This window comes from Oryza brachyantha, chromosome 11 (assembly GCF_000231095.2).
Source record: "Oryza brachyantha chromosome 11, ObraRS2, whole genome shotgun sequence".
Taxonomy (NCBI): Eukaryota; Viridiplantae; Streptophyta; class Magnoliopsida; order Poales; family Poaceae; genus Oryza; species Oryza brachyantha.
The window spans coordinates 10,739,699-10,764,739 of NC_023173.2; the positions used below are offsets into that span (position 1 = coordinate 10,739,699).

The 25,041-nt window shown below is 36.4% G+C and overlaps 1 protein-coding gene across 1 annotated transcript; it reads right to left on the bottom strand.

Moving 5' to 3' along the window:
• Positions 1-2,513: 2,513 nt before the first annotated feature.
• Positions 2,514-24,154, bottom strand: LOC102708290 (serine carboxypeptidase-like 19). Its single transcript, XM_040528531.1, has 12 exons — positions 23,867-24,154; positions 13,631-13,749; positions 12,095-12,171; positions 11,851-11,973; positions 10,986-11,088; positions 9,636-9,716; positions 9,188-9,351; positions 9,021-9,092; positions 5,236-5,354; positions 3,821-3,934; positions 3,042-3,090; positions 2,514-2,652 (listed from the first exon to the last, which is right to left on the bottom strand). Exons 1-12 carry the CDS (start codon positions 24,037-24,039, stop codon positions 2,569-2,571), a joined length of 1,278 nt encoding a protein of 425 aa, XP_040384465.1. The 5' UTR covers positions 24,040-24,154; the 3' UTR covers positions 2,514-2,568.
• Between the last annotated feature and the right edge of the window lie 887 nt (positions 24,155-25,041).

A 25,041-nucleotide genomic window follows, 5' to 3' on the forward strand; every position in this document is an offset into this window, starting at 1 on the left:
AATATCGTCATAAAGTATTTCAATGTGACATCATGACGAATAATATTTTTGTCATAAGGGGCAACAAGCAAACGTCAGATTCATGATGAATAATATTTTTGTCATAAGGGACAATTTTTTTCAAAAGAAAGAATGATTTGTTAGAATAGTTCTCATAGCAGGCCACCCACCCTTAGTCTAGGCCGGCCCATCCACCTGCCAGTCCCGCTCTATCCTTGTCAGCCTAGCGACCTGCCAGCCCAGCGAGCTACCAGCGGCCTGGCTCTATCTTTCTGGGGGCCCGGCCTCCTACAAAATATAGGAACAAAATGTCCGCTAGGCTACAAGTTTTCACGTGTGCACATTACATTTTTATAACTATCGTGCTCCAAAAAATTAGTTGGAATAGATATCAATCTGAACTTGGTCGATGTCATCGTGGTCCCTGGTTGGGGTCGGAGAGCGAGCTGTTGGTTGATTTATCGGTTAGCCGATATTTAGGAAAGGATATAACCACCGTAATCCTATCCGTAATCTACCTCTAACTCTGAAATTCGTAATCCTTATGCGCCGTAACTGCGATCGGTGGTTACGGGTCAGAATCGGATTAGGAAAAGCCCCCGAGGCCCACCAGTGCTATATAAAAGAAGAGGAGCCCACGGGGACGCTCGTGTCGCTTATTCTCTCAACCAGAAATTCGAAATCAAGCTCTCCCGATCAGAGACGCGCTGGAAGGGTTTCATGCGGCGATTCCAGGACAGTGCCGTTAGAGACCCGAAGGTCGGAGATTCAAATCAGATCACCGGCGATCTAATCTTGCCGGAGACGAAGGAAAGAAGACGGAATTGAAGAAAAGAAAAGAAGGGAATCAGATGGCTTCATCTGCAGGTTTATTTAGTTTTCCGCATTTGAATTTATCGGTGATGATGTATTGATTAGGATTTAAATTCGTAATCTATTATTTATGATTGAATTGAATTATCTAAAACGAGCAACACTGAGGCGATGGTGAGTGCGAGCTTGTGGAAGCCGAGCACGTGCAGGGCGCAGAGATGAAGGGGAAGGGGATATGATTGCTTTCCATACAAAAGTTCTTGCTATGATTGCTTTCGATACAAAAGTTTCTTGATGTCTAACAAATGATGCTAATGGATATGTATTTATGTAACCGATTGGAACTAGAGTTTACTGAAAACGCTGAAAAAATCAAAATAAAAATGTAGCCCTTGCAACTATCGTAAGAGCATCCCCAACAGCTCATCTAAATTTGGTCATCCATATCTTTATTTGGATGATCATCTAAAACACTTTTATCCTTCATATCTCTTGTACTCCAGCAGATCATCTATATATAACATCCTCTATATCTATTTGGAGAATTGGAGAGAACATCTAAATATAGAGGTTCTCTCTCCTAATATAGATAACATCCAAAAATAGATGATGAGATAGATGTTCTGCTGGAACTCAATTTTTACTCTTCATCCTTTATTTCTAAGATAGAGGATATGATGGATGAGCTGTTGGGGATGCTCTAAGTTTTGATCCAACGCGCAAAGTTGGAGGTTTGGATGGAGATTGGAACTAAGTTCTTGGTGGTGCATGTTAATGTTCCATTAGCAAGCTCTGAAGAATTGATTAGGCCATACAAAAGCTACATAATTATTGATAATGTCCTTGGACTTGATATTGTGTGGCCTGCAATTATAGATATTTTTTAATTTCTTACTTCACATATATATATAGTCTATTTTCAACTTGATAGTGCATGAATGGTTATACTTTTTTTTTCTAGGTTGACAAGAACGGTTGATTAGTAGGTAACATGATGCCTAAAAGGGGCACGGATACATAGCGAAGATTGGTAGCAACTATAGATATTTTGTGTATATAGTTTAGATTGTGTTTTCATCCTTATGTTTTATATCGCTAAGAACATGTATATAAAAGTTTTATTTATAAATTATTATTCATTTGCAAATATTTCATTTGCCTTTTTCATTCAAAAAGTGAAAAGATTACTGAAGTTTGTTTTCTGGATACAGCAAAGCATTTAAGGCCCCATGCGAAACACAAAATGAGCAACCATATTAAGAAAATATCAACAAGTAATTCAATAATGTTTTTTTTGCCCATGTGCAGTCCTTTTAATCGTCAATATATGATAGAATTGCACAAATAATCGATCTTACATTTTGTAGCTGTTTTTCCTTAACTATCATCCTATATATTACTCCCTCCATTTTATAATGTAAGATGTTTGACTTTTTTGTTTATAATGTTTGACCATTTGTCTTATTTAAAAAATTATAGAAATATCATTTATTTTTCTTGTCACTTACTTTATCATCAAAAGAACTTCAAGCATAACTTATTATTTTCTATATTTATACTAAATTTTTGAATAAGATGAATGATCAATCGTTAAAACCAAAAAGTCAAACATCATAATAAAACAGAGGTAGTACTGTTCTTCCTTAAGTATTTCAATAAGGTAAAGCACATATGAAAACATATTGGTTTTATCTCTGATGTGACCACGCTCAAATTATCATGGATAATTTGTTCTGGGCAATTGAATAGTATACGTCAGAGTGGGATGCCTGACATCCATCTTGCGAACATCTCGAAACATTCCTTGGGTTTGTACTCTGGAGCAGTGTGACCAGCACCCTGCAATGGTGTAAACATAAACCATTGTCATCAGTTATAAATGTATATATTTTCCACACGTGGACAATCTCTGGAAAAAAACAGTACTCTCTCCGGTGCTAAATGTTTGACGCTGTTGACTTTTTTATATACGTTTGATTATTCATCTTATTCAAAAAAATTACAAAATATGTAAAGCTCTATATATGCATAAAAGTATACTTAACAATAAATCAAATGATATAAAAATAATTAATAATTATATAAATTTGAATAAAATGAATGGCCAAACATGTATAACAAAGTCAACAGTGTCAAATATTTAGGACAGATGTAGTATTAAATACTATCATGTTAACAATCATCAAATTGTAAAGTAACAAAAACATGCTCATAGACATGAAACTCACCTTCACTGTTGCGTATGTTAGGTTATTATTGGCATAGCTTCTCGTGAATCTATAAAAACAAATTATAACTAGGTTAGCTAAGGAAAGATATACAAGCACATGTTGTTAGACGTCTGAGAAGAGAATATTACAATATCCAACGGTGTTATATATATTTTGGAAGAACAAATAAATCTCTCACCTGTCAGACACTTTCCCAACATGCATGTGATTACTGATTAGTCAAAGTGTCAAAACAGTAGTTAAATATGAGATACCTTTGTATTTCTCAGTTTCTATGTTTATTGAGAAGCCATAGCTAGATATACCACACTTGGTGCATGGACTTTATGAACAAAGTAAGATGATTGGGACAATTTTCTATTGTTGAGTTACCAATGAACACAAGATTTATATTATCTGTGTGTGTTTATACCATGGGCTTAATGGCACAACTTATAATTTTAGTTTGTAGTCACTCTCCTGCCATTAGGGTGGTAATTGGAAAACGTATTTGGATCATTTCACAACCCTACTTAAACTATAAAATTTTTGCTCAACCCATTTTAGACCTAACCCTAAATTTTTTATCGGCAAAATAGTTAGCCACTTTATCACCCCTACATGATATACCTCATCTCTAACGAGAAAACAAAGAGATCATACAATTTAGTATTACAAATGTTTGTACGTCCTCAATGAACATACAAAATGTCATGGAACAATGTAGATTAATTCCACCTAAGAGAATCTTAAAATTACTATTCACATTCGTGTAAATGAAAATGTTTAAATCTTACCCGGCAACTTCTCCAGCGACATACCATGGTCGCCAATCATCCGCTATTGAAAGGTTAAGAACCTTGATCCATGCTTGTGTGCCAACGATGGTCATGCCACCATCATGATCACCGCTACATTATTTATTAATTACGTGAAAAGGTAATGTATGTATTCTTTAAACTAAAATAGATAGAAGAACTGACGTTACTATTTCACATAAGCGTAAAGAACCAGACAAGGTTAAAAAAAACCAGAGTAACACACGACACTCGGTTTTAACCCCTGAAAACTAAGGCAATGGCAGAGCCCAACATAAGGCGTCGATACACAATTATCGTAAAAGTAGACGATCAGGTAAGACTTCGTAGACACATATTATTGTTGCTATGTCTGCCACCTACATAACAACTTTGACTCAATAATGATCACGTTATTCTAGCTAAAGGTACCGTTAGAAGGAATAAATGGGGTTGACCCCCGATGATGGACCTCAGCACAAGCCACGAAGAGTTGTGACTTGCCACGACAAGCACCAGCACCACCACAGTGTGTCATCACTGCCGAGCTTTAGCACACCCTGCACTAAAACAACTTCAATAACACCAGTCAAACCCATCCAAATAGATCTAGTCTCTCACGATATACAAAATGGAACATGGGTGACCAAGGGCTCCGCTGATCACCTAGGCTTGAAGAGCTTAAGAGATGAGACGGAGTCCCTGAACAACCGTTGTTGCGTGAGGGTTCTCTAACCAATGCCCCCATGGAGGATGCGATACAGAAATACAGAATGCTGCCATTGCTCGTCAGGAAGTTAGAGGAAGGTTTTCACCCTGAGAACGCTTAGCGGCATTGTTGTTGTCGAGCTGACAAATGGTCTAGCAAGGCTTTCGCTATTGAATTCTCCTCTAGCACACCCAACCAATCCACATGAGGTTACCACCACACCGGCTCTTCAAAGGACGCTCGTGCCATTACCCCAGGCCATATAGCTGCTTGTGTGCTTCCACCATTGCCGCCTGATACATCTCTGTGCCGCCTTCGCCCTTTAGGCCATGTTATCACCGGGGGAAAGCCCCGCTATCACCGTCCTTGCTACTGCACAAGCTCGTCAGTGAGTTGCTCGGGCAGTGGTGAGGTAAGGGAATGAGGAGGGGGAGGGGGTGGTGGCCGCCGTCCTATTCGTCACCAGGGTTATCATAGGGCTCGAGCGACACAGGGGCCAATTGTCTTGTGGCGAGATTGTTATGCTCATGTCATTACGGAATCAATGGCAATACTTTAAATAGAAATTAATATGTAAATATTATAGTATGACATATAAATAAGAATTACAAAATCTTATAAAAGAATTGATTTAATTTCTAATGTGGTAGTTAACAGCCTGTAAGTAGAACTGCATTGTAGTTTGAATAAATGCGTGATCAATTACCTGTATATGATTGCTCTGTATCCTTTCCTTATTAACTTTGAATGATACTCCACTGTACTTCGGAGGTCTCGAGTGTACTCTATACTGAGATTGCATCTTTTCCAGCGTCCAATTGTTCCCTGTATTGTAGCAAAATACACATCATGTATTCGCAGGTATTGTTGTCCAGTGCAAATTTATTGATTGGATCGACATCCATCTAGGTCAATCCACTAGGGTAGCTTCAGATTTTAGTTCAAAATCCTCACCCACCATGTGGATGGCCATTACTAAGGTTCATCTAGACAAGGTCTTAGAGCAAGGTTTATAATAGAGACAATCACTACCTCCCTCTATTTTTCTTCATATCATCTCCACATTAATTAACATACAATATGTAATTATATAACATCTAATACACAAACTCTGATACCATTATATTTGTCCTGTCTTACTAATCCTTGCACAATTCTTCGAACTCATGAAGGGTTGTCTCTTGTATGAAAGATGGCGTATCTCTCTCCTTGCTTCTCTCTTTCCCTCAGTCAATCCTAGATGGCACTTTTAGGGATAACACCTAAGGGCTTATACTAATTGCTCTTACTGAGAAATGATTCACTCTTAAATTACTACTAGATGAGTTATGTTGCTTACCCTTTTCGGTAATATTCACAGTAAACTCTGCATATCGAGAGAAAATAATCCATATGTTATTCTACTAACATATTTGTATATTTGGAAGTAAACCTGGGATGAGCCAAAATTAGTAAGGGTTAAGTCACTACTAGAAAACTCATTTTCAGCGTCATAGGGGTTTGATTTTCACAGGCGGACATGTCCTTCAAAGCTAAAACACCGTCTGCAAAAATTGTACCCAGCCTAGAGGGGGCGGTCCACCTGAGAAGATGGATATTTACAAGTGGGCCATATAAGCGTCGCCTACGAAGATCGATGTTCGCAGGTGGTAGGCGTCGTGCGCTTGATAAAATCCATTTTCGCAGGCACCTCTTGTATGGGTCGCCTGCAAAGATGCCCCTATTTATGTTGGAATTGACCAAAAATTTTACTCAACGTTTTGCATATTAGTTTTTACTATTTTTTATGCGTAATTACCATTTGTAGGGTACAATGTACAATTTTTTATATGTTGTTAAACGTTTTTTAAAAAGAGGTTTCAAAATTTAGTAGCAAATTTTCATGTGAACCTACCATTGTATGGGAAGTTCTAAAAAAAATTAAAAGTAATAACATTAAGGTTTCTATATTTGTACGTAAAATTAATATTTTTATTACAACTACTGTATACATTTACAAATTTCAAAAATGAACTAAAAAATTTTACTAACATTTTCCATATTAGTTTTTACTTTTTTTATGCGCAATTACCATTTAAAAACAAGTTTCAAAATTTAGTACCAAATTTTTATGTGAACCTACCATTGTATGGAAATTTTTTTAAAAAATTAAAAGTAATAATATTAAGGTTTCTATATTTGTATGAAAAATTAATATGTATATTACAACTACCGTATACATTTACAAATTTCAAAAATGAACTAAAAAAATTCAAAATAAATACATTCACATCTGTAACAATTTTCGCAGGCGGACGGGCCGTTTGCGAAGATGGTTATGCTGTGTAGGGGTTACATTTTCACAGGCAACCCGTCCGCCTGCGAAGATAGTGAAAAAGATTTTCACAGGCGGGTGTCCGCCTGCAAAGATCTTCTTCGCAGGCGGTCCGCCTGCCTACAAAAACCTTTTCGCCTATATAAGCGCCCGCCCGCTGCCCCAAAATTTCTAAGTCCTAGACGCGAACCCTACATTTTTGGCGCCGTAAGGTTGCCAAATTTTTTCGCCACCCTCCAACCTCCGCCGCCGCGCTTCGACGTCCGGCTGCCGCCGCCGTCGCACCCCCATCCTCCGGACTCCACCGCCGCCGACGCCGCCCCATGCGGTCGTTTCTGATCGAAACTCAAGAGGTGTCCGTTTGAAACTTTTTTTCTTTTTGTCACATTTTGGGTTCAAATGGATCAGAGTTACATGTTCTTCGAGGTGATGGTTCAAGATGGAGGGCTTCTCGTTTCGTTCATTTTTTCTTTCTATGGGCAGTCATCTTCATCTTAGTTGCATGTCTCTTGAACTTCCTGTGTGCTGGTGTGGAGCACACCAACTGTTTGTTGAAATGCCTGTGTGTGTGAGCCATGCTCGAAAGTGCAATTTATACTCCTTTTCCTTCATCATATAGCTAGGTAAATCACATAAGCTATGTTTGTTTAAGTTGCTTTTGGCATGCTTCCAAGTAGGCTGATGCTTATCTATATTCTTTATTACGTATATTTATTGAATAGTTTTCTAGTTTCCTTGCAGGTTGATGAGTTAACTGATGAATTTGATGCAAGGAGAAGCACAAGGTATCTTTGTGCAGCTATTGCTGCAAACTTCGAGCAGGTAACTTTCTATTGCAATTTTTTGGGGGGTGGGGGTGGGTGGGCAGGAATTCAATTCTTCTATTACTGGAATTCACACTAGTCTAAACATTAATGAATGTTTTGAACGATCTTTGTTCTCTTGATCATGACAATTCCTAGATACTTGATGCAACCATTGATGGTAGTACGCAACCTTCAGAGTTGTCAAGGATCTCAGTGAAGCTAAATGGACTTGAGCTACCAACTTATGCTCTCGATGATATATTGGTGTCACATGCTTGTCCAGCAAGTGGACGATTCTCACTTAGGTATACTACCTTCAATTCTTTGCAAATTGTGTTGTTTTAATTTTTTAGTCAATTCTGACGTATTATCATCTCAGGAAGAGAAGCAGCACTGGAGAGAGCTCGCATTTAATTAACTGTAGGTCAAGTGGTCTTAGGGTCGCAACATCTACTGGATCTACTGCTGCTATGCTATCAACAGGAGGATTCGTAACAATGTACGATGACATATTTGAAGTAACAATGTATAAAAATATTGTAATATATATATTTTGGCAACACTTTTCAGCTATGCCTTATATGTAAATTTCTTCATTCCAAATGCTTGATAATCTTCCAATATATCTACATAAAAATCTACCTGCAAGAATTTCTATTAACGGACAAATTATTATTATATTTACAGGCAAATTATAATTATATTTCAAAAATTTCTACCTATCTCCGTAGGCGGATTTCCTATTTTTTACACGCGGCGGTTTTCTATTTTCACAAGCGGACAGGACTAGTCAACGCCCGCATGCGAAAAGTATCTTCGCAGGCGGGCGGCCTACCCGCCTGTGAAGATCGGATATCTTCGCAGTCGTTTACGTACAGGCGGGCGGCCTCCCCGCCTGCGAAGACCTTTTTGGGCCGCCTGCGATAAAGATTTTCTCAGTAGTGAGTGCTGGGTACATTAGTATGAATGAGTGTCATGTATGACTAATAGTGGCCCCAATTTTCCAGGTATTGGTCGCTTATTAGGCTTCGTTCATTTCAGATTGATAAATAGGCTGAAAATTTTGTTTCCTATGAGCATGCTTCCCTAAATGGTAAAAGTGTGTGTTTTTTCTTAAAAATCTATCAAAAAGTAACTTTAAAATCGCATTATTCATGCAACCCTTAATGTTTCCACAAATTTAGCCCAACAACTAGCATGAAAATACTTTATCAGAAATTGTACTGCCATAAAATAATTACAAATACTGACAACCCAACAACAATTCTTAATCTGTTAATTTTTGCTGGTTTAAGACCATTTTTTCCCTAATCGGAAGAAATATGCAACTGATATGGAAACTAAAATCAAAATCTGAGGTAAATTAAGTACCTTGTGCACACCAAGACTCCCCCTTACGGTTTCATCATTTGCCCACATCTTTAGTACCGCGTAGGAAGCTTTCTGCGATAAATTAGCCAAAATAAACATTCTTAGAACAAATGTTATACAAGAAACATTCTTTGTATAATGCATGTCAAAATTTTTGTGCACTCAACTCTACACTCAAACGTTGGAGGATCATCATTAACAGGATTAGATTTCAGCATGAGTCTACTCGTTCCATCCATCGCTGCAGAGTTACGAGTCCTGGGGCTCCAGACTTCTTCACAAGATGGCTCGAGGACGTGTAGCAGTGTTGCACGTTGATGTCCTTTGTGCACTGATTAATCGGTGAAATATATGTCAATGAATTTGTAACATATGTAGTTAGACCGCAGAACGTATAAATTTTATATGAGGGATGGCGACATAGTTATAAATAAAAAATAATCTATGAATAAAACTTCTATAGACTGAAAAATAAACTAGGATGATAGAAAACCTAAAATCGACTTGAAATTTTTAGCCAAAAATTCAAATTTTGGCTTATAAATATAGACAGAAGTGAAAAGGTAAGGTTGATAATAATTGCAGAAACAGAAATACATTTTCCAGCGGTCTTACATCGTGTATAGCTTGGACCGACTGTGCACACAAAACATTGCTCGGGGTACTGTATTTTCCTCCACATGAATCCTTCGCTTTCTGATATGAAATCAGTTTGAGTAGTCAATAAATAATATATATATACATATATATATATATATATATAATTTTTCACATAGAGATAACTGGTGGTCAGGCTCAGGCATATATATGAACTCTGTTACTGATTGTGAAATAGTTTTTTTTGGAAACAAATAAGTTATATTAGATGATGTATTACCTCATAAAGTTCATCGGATATAAATCCCATGCCATGATAAAATGGAATTTTACCATCATCATCAAATTGGCGATCGGTCAGTGGATTTCCAGCAATGTATCCCTGATTTAAACAAACAAAATAAATAAATGGGTTGAACACTTAATTTAGTTACATGCCAGAATGGCATAAATTTTATTGAAACAATTGAGATGCCAAATATCAAATTTCACAGATTTTATTATCTGACAGTAACGTCAGACCTTCAGATTAAACAGTGGTTCTTCGCCTGCTTCATTTTATACAGACATATTAGGCTGTCGGTAGGTCAGCCATGACTCATGAAAATCAAAATTATATCATTTAGTAGTAGTTTCTAGATGGTATTAAGTTAGGGGCTGTATGAATACAGAGATTTTTTTCCCTTGTCATATCAGAGTGGAGGTTAATTAGGGTTATTAAATATAGATCGGTAATAAAACTAATTGTATAAATAAAAACTATTTCATTAGACAAATATTTTAAAGCCTAATTAAGCCATGATTAGCAAATATTTACGGTAGCATCATATTCGCTCATCATGGACTAATTATGCTTAATAGATTCGTCTCGCGAAATAGTCCAAAGTATAAGGTGAGTTTTATTAATAATCTATATTTAATACTTCTAATTAGTGTCCAAACATCCGATGTGACAGAGACTTAAAAAAGTCCCTAATATCCAAGCAGGGTCTTAGCAGATAACTTTTGTTGCTAGCATTTGCCAACTAACAAGAATGGCATGTAAATAGTAAGAACAAATATTTGAGTTAACAATTATTCGTATATGTTATACGATGATAGCCTTTAGCCGTTTGTCTCGTGAACTTCCTGTGTAAATTCAGGTGTGTCATATATATTTTTAGTAAATTCAGGTTTTTTTAGTAAATTTTAACGGTACGTGGTTCTGCATGTAAAATGTTGGCATGATTTTTAACTACCAAACTACACTAGCAAAATTTATAATAATTGTTCAAAATTAATGCTCTGTAATAGTCTCGGAATATTCTGTTTTCCGCAACAAAAAAACAAGCATAATACTAACTTACTAAGTAAAGCAAAGGAGCTTACTTTCGTCGATTGCTAGCGTAAGCGTGGGTACAATCATACCACCATACGAGTCACCTGCAATATACAGTGGATTCTGCGAAAAGCGAGGATGTTCTTGAAGCCACTGCAAAAAAAAAAAAAAAAAAAAAAAAAAGCAAGAACATGGCGATTTAGTTTCAGCCAAAGCACAGTGATTCTCTACAAAATTTCGTACATCAAGGACATGGATTTAGTACCATCAACAGAACACGGCAATAATTATTAGCTTCGGCTCTATTGCCTGAGATAAATCATCAAGGACATGAATTGCTAAAAATCACACCTAATTAAGGTCCCTAGAAAAGACATGCTCCAAATCTCGCCAACATGCAAGAGAAAATAGTAAATTCTGCTGAAATCACACCCAAGGTATGAATTTCTTTGGCAGATGATATTTTAGGGAGATTGACAATTGTGACACCTACTGCATGGATATTACAGGCCAGGGCTTCCTATGATACATAGCAGAGGCAAGTAGGAACTGGATTGTCTGCAGTTGATTGCAGTGGATTGCAGAGGATATCGTTGTAGCCCCTCGGAACCATATGTCAGTGACGACTGCACGGGACAGTCGACTGCAGAGGAATCCCAATCCGTATTGAACAAGCCAAAGTGTGAGTTTTTTTATGTGGAGTGTCGATATTCTCCCTTAAAAGACTTATATATTTGACTCCTAAATGCTTATGTTAATGACCTGTACTATTGTGCAATGCAATGCAAGAAATTCCTGTATTAGCAGAATTTCGCTTTTATCTTCATTATAATTAATCACTTCTTTTGATTAATTTCATACAATAGCAGACAAAGAATGGGTGAAATTCTTAGCACCTGTACGTTGTAAAGTTACCTCTTTGAGGAAAATAAGAAGTTGCTGCACTGCTTTGGTATCACTAGATTTGAACCCTTCCTGTGTGGTGGCATACGAGAACCCTGTCCCTACCGGAGAATCCACGAATATTATATTGCTCATCTGCAAAATCATTCAATCTAATATATCCATTGGATATAGATATGGACGTGTAACTTGTTTGGCTGGTGCATCTATAAAAATAAACTTGTTTGGTAATACATGGTGAATTAATGCAGTCAACCTTAGTCCATGTTTGTGGCCTGTAGATCAATTTGGGCACTCCTCTGTAGTAATATTTCGCAGCAAATTCGATTGGCCCTAAAAAAGCATATATGCACATCAACAATCAACCAAGTACAATGAGCATTGCAGTAGGTTATTTAGCAGATATTAAGATTAAGCACAAAATACTAGAGTGGCATTTAATAAATGGTATTAAGATGAAGAAAATAATAGAGTGGCATTTAATGAATGGGAAATGGATATGAGTTGGATCACTAGAACGGAATCGGTTCTCTCTAACGGGCTTAAAGTGTCATCTCTATCGGACATACCTCCCGTCACTAAACAAATGTTAATGATGTTAGAAAATATCTCAATCGGGCATATGATCATCACGGATGACATTCATCTTAATCGGGCCTAGAATATGGTCCGTCATAAAAATAAATAAATTTTGTCATACGTGTGCTTCTTTGGTCATCTCTGACGGGGAAAGTCATTTGTCCCTCACTCTTGTGCCTTACTAGTAAGATTGTTTCCGAGAAAGAAATTGTAATTTGTTAGTATAAGTATTCTATTAATTCTATTAATCCCTGGGCCAGGATATCACATCCTAACACCCCCAATTCATATACATTCATTAAAAAGATACAACCATCAATCTATTTAACAAAACCGCAGTTCATATACATTCATTAAAAAAATCATCAACAACAAAGTTGTATAACTCATCCATATCTATAACTTTTATTTTATTCATTTTTTATACAATATTTTTTTGAACAGTTTGAACTTGAATTTGAAAATATGACAACTTCAAAAAATATTTTAAAATACTAAATGATTTCAACTGAAAAAGTCATCAACAACAAAGACGTATAACTTATCTAGATCTATATCTTGATAAGCTATACATCTTTGTTGTTGATAACTCATCATATAGATCTAGATGAGTTATACATCTTTATTGTTAATAACTTTTCAACTGAAATCATTTAGTATTTCAAAATGATTTTTGAAGTTGTCATATTTTCAAATTCAAATTCAAATTATTTAAAAAATGTTATATAGAAAATGACCAAAATAAAAGTTATAGATCTTGATGAGTTATAAAACTTTGTTTTTGATGATTTTTTAGTTGAAATCATTTCATATTTTAAAATGTTGTTTGAGTTCGTCATATTTTCAAATTCAAATTCGAACTGTTTAAAAAAAGTTATATAGAAAATGAACAAAATAAAAGTTATAGATCTTGATCATTGCAACATGATCTTTGTATGTTATTTAACAGATATTAAGATTAAGAAGAAAATACTAGAGTGGCATTTAATAAAAGGTATTAAGATGAAGAAGAAAATAATAGAGTGGCATTTAATAAATGAGTTGGATGATAGGTGAGGATAAAATGGGAGATATCTTGAATAAGAAGGGATGGATAGGACAAGATTGAAATGCTAAAAATAACTATATTTTGGAGCGTAATAACTAATAAGTAGTTCATTACCACCCATGACTTTCTTCTAAATATTTTAATACAAAATAGTGGTATAGTTACCTATCTCGTAGGTCAGTGCAATGACACCAGAGCAGCCAGGACCACCTATTATCCATAGCAAAAGTGGGTCTTCATCCGGATTATTCTCTGACTGAGCTGAAGAGGCGCACACCAGTGGTCTTGTTCACCTCCACGTACATACAGAAATAATTATCAACGAGCAGATAGATTTTTTTCCCTCTTTTTTCTGGAGACAAAAGCTAGACCCACAATCCTTGAAGAGGAGGATAAACATACAGGTTGCTATGATGAAATTTTAAAAAAGTGTCTTCCTAATAGCTTTACTGGTCTAATCCCCTAATTTCTTATTTGAATGCTGCATAAAGTGTAAGATTAGAGTCGTGATCAATATACTGTGATGAATAATTATCTTTCAAAATTATTTTTATAGAAATAGGTTTAAAAATATTTATGGTGTTGGAGAGATTGAATACGACTGATGAATGTCAGGTTGTGATATGTGTGCTTGAAATGGTTGGTTTATCTACGTGTGTAGATGGCATATGTCAGAGTGAGGAGGAGCCAAAGTCTACGATGGTCATGATGTCATGTGATATGGTCAACATCAATTAAATGCGATCGGGACTAGGCTCAGCGAGAAGCTGAGGTCCAGATGGATAACAATGTCATATGTCAGAGTGGAATAAATGTTATACACAGAGGATATATTCCATATAGAGATATAATTGTAACAAGCTTCACATATTTTGTGTGTAAGCACTAGAAATATCGTGGAGAAATTTGAAGAAAAATAGACTAATATACTATTCGGGTTGCCACGGTAGTTATCAGTTGCTACTGTAGCAATGCATGTGGTTTCGGTTTGGGTACCGGAATTATAAGTAGATAATTTAATTTGATATTTTCAATTCGGTTTTGAAAATTGAGAGATTGAGTCCTAATAGGACTAGTAGTCCTACTCCTAGTTAGTGATGTAGTTTTTGGTCAAAATAGAAGGGGGGTTGAGGCCCTAGGGATAACAACTTATGTGAGAGAGAAAAATTGTGTTTGAGAGGAGTGTTTTGTTTGCACTTTGTAAACACATATTTATGTAATATAGGTGGACTATTGTCCTGTTATGTTCTATCATTCTCGACCGGTCGCACCGACGGCTTAAGGACGATCAATATCCACAAGTTAGTCAATTAAATTTTGGGTTCACTGAAAATTTTTAGTTGACTGTTGTCGATGATTTGGATCGGCAATAAAACTATGGGGTGGCTATCTAGCTAGGAACTTGATGGTTAGGATGAAGAAGAAGGCGATTTACCCAGATTCAGGCTCTCGGTATACGAGATAATATCCTACTCCTGCTTGGCAATTGTATTTGATTGTGTCCAGATCAATGATAGGATAGCCGATTTGAATATGTCATGTGTCTAGCCGTGCCCATAAGGGGTGCCCCTGTCCCCCTTATATAGTGGGGGATAGGGCTTACAGGTAGAGTCCTAATATGATGAGACTAGGATCTATCCTAATTCGGTTATAACTCGGATTCACTACATGCGACATGTAATCCGATAGTTACAAAACTCGGTTGATACATATGTAATCGCTTTCCTATTCGATAACCCCCTACTATACATATATGTATAGTCTACGGATACCCCTAGTAGAGATATTCCACAGCAGGCCCTGGAGTCATACATAGCCGCGCAAATCATCCATGTAGATTGTTGATCATCAGGTGTATCTTCACACAGTATGTTTGACGTTATCCAAGTGCTTCCCGGGCGCTCCCCGAGTGCTTCCCGAGTAATCCCGAGTACTTTGTGATGATTGTAGAGGTTATGGATGCCTCCGAATGGAAGAAAGGAATAGCTGCATCGAAGATGCACCTATTAGGTGTAGCCCCCGACTCTATGCTTAAATGCGTAACAATTAAACATTGAGTCTTTTCGAGACTATATGAAAAAAGGCTTAGGTGCATCGGAGATGCGCCTAATAGGTGTAGCCCCTGACTCTATGCTTAAATGCATAACAATTAAACGTAGAGTTTTCTATAGACTGTTACCCAAGAGATATTTCTCGAAGTGTCGAGTTTTCCGACTCGAGCAACACTATTCTGAGTGCATCCGGACCCAAGTGATACCTAGCTTTCGTTGCTCTCTCCGAGCGATTTGAACCCGAGTGGTTTGGTGATGGTTTTTGTGTTGTGTCTCCCCAGACATGTAATTCATAATTACATTGTGCCTGTCGGGTAGGTTATGCAGTACTGCCTAACAGGTACAGCCGAGTAGTTAGTACCGAGTATATTCGGGTTTACTCAAAGTTTAGGCACAAGATGAAAAGCGCAATTAAGTGTCATGGACGATATCAAATAGTTCTTGTGTAAAAACAGTTAGAACCCCATTATATGGGCGCACCATTGGTTCCTGAAATGTGAGAAATCACGAATTTTATGTCACCGATTGGACGAACCATAAACTTGCAATGTTCTCATTGACATGGTATCAACAATGCTAGCACCGAGTTTTACGCATCGGTCCGCTCGGCCCACAGAGGGACATAGTAACACTTAGTCGATTTTAGAGAATTGGAGCCATTGAACTGTTTTAGTTCGATAATTTTGGAGATTTGATGTGATAGAGCACTCGTGGTGCAGTAGCCGATATTGAGGCCCAACTTAAAGTAGTCGAGGCTACTTGGGACTACTTTGCTTCTACAGCCTTGGCGATCTTCGGGTCGTTCGAGACTATGGCGACCAACTTTACCTCTACGTCAGCCAATGAAAGGCTTCGAGAGGTACCCGGGTGTGTGGCCGACAAGGTGAGGGACATTCCGATGATAGAGGCTTGCTAAGCCTTTGCCACAATGAAGTCCTTTTATCCCTGGGTAGTCTTTTTAGCCACCGTCAAAGGTTTTGTGGCCGATTACGGTTTGAAGGAGGCGTTGGCGCTAATAGAAGAGGCTAAAGCCAGTGTTGACTCCATAGTTCGGGTCCTTGACATGCAAATAGAAATATAGCCATTAGCAGTAACCTGTCTTTTGCAAGACATTTGTTTGTCTGTAATGTAAATTGTTTTGCTATTGCTTTAAGTGTTTATTCTAATTTAGATCTCACAATCTAAAATGAGCTGTGTAAACTTGTGATGTGTACCCATCAAGATAGCCCCCAAGTAGATTTAGCCAGCGCGGAGCGTTGCATATTACTCGGTTTGGTACGGTAAGTAGGGCGTAGCCACGAAGTTTGTTTAGCTTTATTTAGATATTGATCTCATGGTAAAAAAAGAGCTTTTCAACAATAGACTTTTAAAAGAACCGTTTGACATAATATAGTATAGCCCTCGACTGGCTTGCTGAGGGTGAAAACCACTTGGCGTGGGTAGTCGAAGGATGGAGAAAGAGGAAACTTTTACAGAAAATGTACGAAGTATGAAAGTTACTTATCTGTTCGATATTCCACAATTTCTCTCGTTGATGGCGATGATGATGGTCGACATACAGATGCAATCACCATTTGGTGGTGATGATCCTGATGTCGAAGAGAGACATGCCAACATGGTAAATAGATTACCACTCAGCGGCGACGTATTTGATGCATCTGACACGGTGGTGGTGCATGCATTCAGTGTGGTGATGGGATCACCACTTGGCGATGATGAAGCTAGGTGTGGCCGGCGTGGTGAAGAGATCTCCGTTCAGCCACGAGTAAGCCTAGGCACAAAGGACCAAGACCGAGAGACCGAACCGAAAAGGCCGAGACCGAGACCGAAAAGTCCGAGACCGAGAAATTCGATCCCAGTCTCGGGTGGAGGAGGTGAAAGACCGATAAATTTGGTTACAACTCGGATCCAGCACATGCGGAATGCAATCCGACAGTTACCAAACTCCGATTGATACCATACAGATGTAATCGCTTTCCTATTCTGTAAACCCCTGCTATACGTATACGGTCTACATATACCCCTAGTAGATGTATTCCAGAATTCTTTTTTCCTACCATTTAAGCTCCTTCACTAGGCTTGGTTTTGAATATTGGTACTACGAAAAGTCCCAATCCTACCGACATGGATAGGTCTTGATTGAGAGCCCAACATAAGAGAAGATAAAACTCGCTACTTTCCATGCTAAAAGGTGTTTTGAGTTTAAATTTTTGACTTTTGACCAAGTTTATAAAATATAGTAGAATTTTTAACACCAAACAAATTTACTATAAAATAATTAAATGATGGGTTTCATAAAACTAATTTGGTGTCATAAATATTGTTGTATTTTTTTCTATAAAGTTGGTCAAACGTAGATGTCTTGACTTCGTGTGACACTAAAGAAAAAATTAAAGTGACATGTAATATGAACTGAGCGAGTGTATAGATGGGCACCTATATTCATTGAAAAAAATATCCCACTATGTCCTTCCGTTAACGGGCTACCATTGCATCTAAAATCTAAATGCAGCCTCGCAATCTTAAACCATCGTTGTTGTGAGGGTATTCAATTGTCGATTAGTCTAATGCAACAAATATTTTTAGAGGATTTAGCCTACACGTAAAAATAGAACATCTAAAATCTATCAAATACAAGAGAAAACCCTAATGTAGAATTTAGTGCTATGATGCAGAGAGTCATGATCAATATTATGTGATGAACAATTGGCTTGCAAATTGATTTCTTTAAAATAAATTGGCTTTGAAATATGTCATGTTGTTGGTGTGAGCGTGTATCATGTCACACTGCGATATTTATTTTGAAACGGTTAGTTTGTCTATCTGTATATAGCTAACTAACTAGAGATCAATCTTACTCAATGGCGAGGATTGGTACTATGTTCAAGAAGGAACCAAGGTATAGTAGGATTGGGATGCTATCATGACTCCGCAAACCATTTTTACAGGCAGGCAAAACACATCTTTACATACAAGGATGGGAGCCGACTGGAATAGATAACCTCCGAGATGGAGCACCGTCGCAGGTTGCTCAACAAATGCATGTGAAAATAGTCTTCGCAGATGACTTCAGGGACAAATTACTTACTCCATCCGTTTCATAACGTACTTGCAATGTGTGACCATTTGTCTTATTCAAAAAATTATAGAAATATTATTTATTTTTCTTATGACTTACTTTATTATCAAAATAACTTTAAGAACGACTTGTCATTTTTTATATTTTTACTAAATTTTTGAATAAGACGAATGGTCAAACGTTAGAACCAAAAAAGTCGAACATCTTACATTATGAAATAGAGGTAGTACTAATTTAATATTGCTTTCGCACACAACCCACTACTAGCGCAGGGTGATCACACTCTCTGCAGACGGATGAGAAGTAAGTTGCGTACAACCTACTTTTTGGTCCACTCGAAAGAAGGATTTTTGTCCTAGTGCATGTGACATGGTTGAACTAGAGTTAGGGACCTTGGATATCTAAATCGATCAATGGTGGAATATAGACTCCGCTCAGGGAGGAGCTAAGGACCAGACAATGCAAGGTGACAGTGTTAAATAGAAGGTGACACATGGAGCATACATATCACGTGGGAATAGAATTGTAATGGACTTGACATGTTTTATGTGTAAGAACCAAAAATATAATGAAGAAATTTGAAGGAAAAAATTGAACTGTCGTAATAGTTATGCTGTCATAGTAATTGCACTGCTGCATATGTTGATTTCTATTTTTGTTATTTTGATAAATTGTAATAGGTTTGGAAATATAAAGATTAAGTCCTAGTGGGACTAGGAGTCCTACTCCTTGTTTATTTTGTAGTTTATTATATACAAATAAAAGAGGAGCTAAGGCCATTGGGAATAAATTTTGCAGTAGAGAAAAATTAAGGTTTAAGAGAGTGCTCTGTAGGTAAATTTTAAAGATATTTTGAAATTAAGGTTTAAGTTAATCAAGTCATTTTCTCTTGATCTTGAGTAGTTTGACTGGCAACATAAGAGTAATCAATATTGCTAAGTTAGTCCATCTGTCAACGGTCTAGATCGGTAGTAATACTATAGGGGTGGCTACCGAGGCACAAAGATCAATGGTTGGATATAAACAAGGGGTTACCTAGGAGAAACAGTTTTTAGCACGTGGGTGTATATACACCCGTGTGCTTGCATGCCATCTAAATAGTTATAAAAAAATATGACAAAATTTGACAAGATAGATTAATACGAGTTATATCACTTCACAAACATGTAAGTTTAAATTTAATTTCTACAAGTTGTAGCAAAAAAACAAACAAAACTAAAACTAAGTATACGCATATTCATAATTGTTTTTGTTATTTTTGCTACAACTTGTACAAGTTAAATTTAAACTTGCATGTTGGTGGAGGGATATAACTCATATCAAACTATCTTGTCAATTTTTTATGACTAATTAGATGATATGCAAGCAACGGGTGTATATACACCCGTGTGTTAAAATACTTCTTCCGTTGCCTAGCTTCAGGCTCTCGGTATGAGAGATAACACCCTACTCCTGCAGTCATGCTTGGTGTTTATAGTCGATGATCAACAATGAGATAGCCGATCTGAATATCACCTGCCCCTTGAGGGTAATCCCTGACCCCGTTATACAATGAGGGATAGAGTTATGGATATAGACCTAATATAATAAGATCAAGGCCTAGATACAGTAGAGTACATCAATCTCGACATACAATTCAGTTGTAACTAAATTCTAACCAACCTAGTAGAAGATAATGTTGTCTTCTTCATACGACACCCCTTTCTTGTGCGGATACATGCAGGATAAGGATACCCGATTTATAGGTATCCCACACCATCAGTTTTTGTTTTGTTATTTCTGTTAAAAGATTTTCTACTATTCACCCCACTCAAACAGGCTCCTTTTTTATCCCATACAAACTAGAGTACAAGTTCCAAGGTAAAAATCATCATATGCACAACATAAAAATAAAGATGCATGCATGATCCATGTAAAAGGGACGGCCTGTGGAAATACTAATGGTGAATAAATAACTACATGCTTGGTCATAGATGACGTTTCAACTAGTTGGTACGCATTTTGATCATTTGGCTTATTCATCAGATTTATCCAAATATACGAAAATTTAACTTATAATTAAAATAGACTTAGTAATAAATCCCATCACAATGAAAAAATTAACGTAATTTTTTTGAATAAGATAAATTGTTAAATATGTGCTAACAAGATCAACTTTATCATGTATTAAAATACGAAGGGGGCACTCATAGTGGGCTTGAGCGCCCTTACGTTTATTTTTGTTGATGTCGAACCTGAATGCAAACAAGGAAACATGGGAGAACATGTTCAGTGGATGAAATGCTGAAGTACATGATATTCTGTTTTATATTATAAGATTTTCTATACTGACCTAGATTTATATGTGAAGTAATGAATCTAGACTCGTATATATTGATATATGGATGAATCTAGATAAACTCAGAAAGTCTTATAATATGTAATGGAGGGTGTAATATTTAGATGGCGAGAGAACTTCATATAAATCTATACATAATCAGGCCACATGTGATTTTGGTTGCTTGCAAATATATATATATATATATATATATATATATATATATATATATATATATATATATAAAGCCTCTATCCTATTACCAGGTGTAGCTACTCTCTTCACGTCTAAGGTACAGAAACACTTTTATACATATTTCTGCTCTCCACCAACAGAAAATATAAACTCTTGTATCATTCATATGAGATTTAATAGTGTCTATACTTTTTGTTGGGTGGAAGCAGAAATAGTTGTGAAAGTGTTTCTGCACCTTAAACGTGAAGGGAGTAGCTACACTTGATAGTAGGATCTATATACACACACGTAACTATACACTAGGAAAATGTCTGTTTATAACCGGTGGAGATAATACATAATCTGGTATGCAAATTAACTTGTCATTTCTATGCAAATGAAACTGATCTGTTTGAGATGACTCATGTCTGACTGGTTAAAGATAGCCCGTTTGAGATATGGTCACTGAGAATGATCCCTGTCATAGATGACCTCACATATGTGATGGACCACAATTTTAATCCATCATTCATGATGTCTGATGGGTCAAGGCTAACAGATAACATGTCACCTACAATGGCTGTACTGGTAAGAGTTGCCTCATATGGGGTAAGGCACCCTTACCATAATGCTATTTGTGATCGTCGATAGTTGTAGGTCCCAAGGAATCATCTAGAACTCTATTAACCATGGACATTTTAATTTGATATAATTTATAGTTTAACTTTGCAAAATAAAATTTTAAATTTGAATGATCTCAGACCTATATTAATGTTGAGGTCGAGATCAATCAAATCTATAAAGTTATAATTAACAATATTTTTATTTAAAATCGTTTTTTATCGCCGAATATACATTACAAGTTTAGATCTATTTTAAAAGTAAAATTTTGAATTCATTGAATGACCTCGGATGGAGATATTAAGAGGCATAAAACTTTGTAGATAATGCATATTGGAATAACATGGTACCAGTAGACACTATGAGATGTAAAGGTGTGTTGGTGAGATATTTCTTGTGGACAGTGAGGTCATGACATCAAACGACAGCCACATGTGTAACTCAAAAAAAAAAAATCTTGGATTGGTGGCTTATCTCTCTCCTAGACGAGGGTTAGCTATGGGTTCATTGTTGAGGTCGAGATCAATCTGAATACATGTTATTTAGTTATTTAGTGCATATATATTAAATCATGTTAATAACTTTTCTATGGAAAAGTACTCTTACAGAGATTAGCAAGAATGTACGAAAATTCCAAAACAGCGGATGGACAGACATGAAGCGTCTATATACAACTTCATAGTCTTAACATTTTGAAATATATTTTTAATTCTGTAATTTAATTAAATTATTAAACCGGTATGATACAAATTTGATATCTTTCATAAATAAAAGAACACATCCGTAATAGCCAAAACTACCAACACAAATTACTCAGGACTCCTCGATGTATTCATATGCAATCCAACATCCTGGCCGCGTATGTCTAATCTAATAAACTCTGTAAACTGATTGAATACTTAGGAGGGAGTTGGTTGGATGGAAAATAGGACGAAGGTTAAAAGTCCGATGTTAATAGGAGCATCTATAATTTACTGGGCTCTTTAGCTAAGTAGGAATGAGGTGCTATTTGACAAATGCTATCCAAAATCATATTTGCAGGTTCTTTTCAGAGTGACGTATTAGATGTGGTTTTGGGCGATCCTACAAAAGCAAGGAAGTCATCTCTATTGTCTGTCATCTCTATTGTCTGTCAGAACCTAGAGATTTTGGCTATGCAAGTGTTTGGGCACTTTGGTTCAAGATTTAGCAATAGAATTGAATAAATGCATGTTGTTTCTCTCTTGCTCAGTGGTTTTTTTTGCCTTTATGCATGGGCCAAGTTGGATTGTTTGGGATCTTTAAACTTTGTAATAAGTGGTTGTAGCATCTTTGAAGTCAAGGCTGGATTTTAATCCATTATCTAGAAAATGAAACAATAAGAGTAATTAACTTCCTAACATTGTCAGTTAAGAAATATAAGAGCAGGTACAATAGCAGGCTATAAGCTGGCTATAAGTATATTTTAAAGAGATAAGAGAGGAGAAAGAAGAGAGGTGGGCTACTAATTTATAGCTAGCTGCATATGGGCTCCAAGACAAAATGTTTGTATGACATGTGAAACTATGTATTTATATTTTATATGTGGCTATTGTATGAATTGACTATTAGATTGATTATAGATGAATTGAAGCCAGTAGTTGACTATACTATTGAACTTGCTCTAATTTCCCAAAGTGAGGAGCTGCTGTTGCTATATATTCATTTAGCTGATGATAACGACAGAGGAAATCAAAACGGTAGACGGCGAGGACACGAGATTGGTTGTTTTTTTTATCGAAAAAGTCAAATCGCATATGTTTAAACGAAAAATATTTTTAATAGAACTTGTATACCTGAACTTTTATCAATGTAAAATTTAATGCTGAAATATAAACTTCGATGAAAAACCGTAGAATCAACTTCAAAGTTAAAAATTTAAATTTTGGCTTATAAGCATAAGTATAATTTAAAAATTATAATTTTAGAGTTCATTTTTTTCACTAAAGTTTATTTTCATTTGGTTCTTAAATCGCTAAGAATATATATAGAAATCCATTATTTCTGAATTATTTTTTATTTACAAATATATCATTTAGCCCTTTAATAAAACCAAAATAATCACCCCGAAAAAGATCGAACCAAATCGGAGGCAGCCATTCTTTTTAATTAATTTGCACATATAACACGCATGCACATACCCGGTCTCGAGGGAGAAGGGCAACGGGCCGTCAAATCCGGGCAGGCTCGTCACCGTGGTGGCGGCGGCCGCCGCCGGCGACGGCCAAGAGACGAGGACGACGGAGCAGCAGGCGAGAGGCAGCCACCAGCACCACCAACCCCCTCGACGACGGCAGCTCGTCGTCGTCACCATCCTGCTTCCCACCGACGTACTGCTTCTGGATCTGTGCTGCTTTCCTTTTAAGTGAGAACTGAATTACAAAGATGATGTCTGAATTTTGGACCTTGATTCGAACCTGAAAACATATAAAAAGATGATGCCAGACACAAACATATAAAAAGGTGGTCCTGCGGTCCCGAATTAAATTTATATTCCACCAGCCACTTTCATAGTGTGATGCTCCAAATCTGAGGGGCAAATAAATAAAGGCATTGACTATGTTGCCCCCACATTATTTGCTCCACACCTCTAAGAATCCATGGCAATCGTCAAGTAAAAAATTTATTTCAAATGGGGTCAATTAAATTGACTCAAACCTTTTTTTTCATGCATATAACGTGCAAAATTTGAAATTAATGTGTTCGTTCCAAAATATAAGTATTTTTAAATTTTAATGTTTACTATAATAAAGTATATCTTTACTAATTATGATAATTTCAATCATTTCAAATGATTTAAAGCCAATTAGATGCTTGTAAAGCGAATCAAATTAAATCAAAATTCAAAAATTGATGACTGAAGCAATCAAAAGAGAATCTTTTGACAAGTGCTTAATCAATGGTAAAAAAACTTAAAATGCATATATTTTAAAACCGATGTACTATATTTGAATTGTTGCCATAAACCATGTTTTTATTTTTTGTGAGTTATTCAAACGCAGGGTAGCTGTGCAATTATCCATCTGTGGATATAAAGAACACTTATTTGAAGATAATAATAGGGGATATCTAAGGTGAAAGTTTTTCAAGAAAATTTTCAATAAATATGCCTATTTACGTTCTACTCACAGTACCATTAATATCCTAGGGGCAAAAGGGGAGACATCTACAAAAGCAATATGATTGGTCACTTTTAAAAAGAATATCATTTGCCTATTTTTTAAAAAACAAAAGTAGGTTAGCGCAGATCCATCATCAATACAATTGTCCAACATGTGAGAAAGCGATGGGTACCGTACCATCGTATTTCATCTCG

What these genes read in the sequence shown, in the direction of transcription:
- LOC102708290 (XM_040528531.1), bottom strand. Translation starts at nt 24,039, where the DNA reads ATGGTGACGACGACGAGCTGCCGTCGTCGAGGGGGTTGGTGGTGCTGG. An exon ending in TTCTTATTTTCCTCAAAGAG is followed by an intron (nt 11,089 to 11,850) that starts GTAACTTTACAA and finishes TTTTTTTTGCAG; the next exon opens with TGGCTTCAAGAACATCCTCG. An exon ending in CTCCAACGTTTGAGTGTAGA is followed by an intron (nt 9,093 to 9,187) that starts GTTGAGTGCACA and finishes AATTTATCGCAG; the next exon opens with AAAGCTTCCTACGCGGTACT.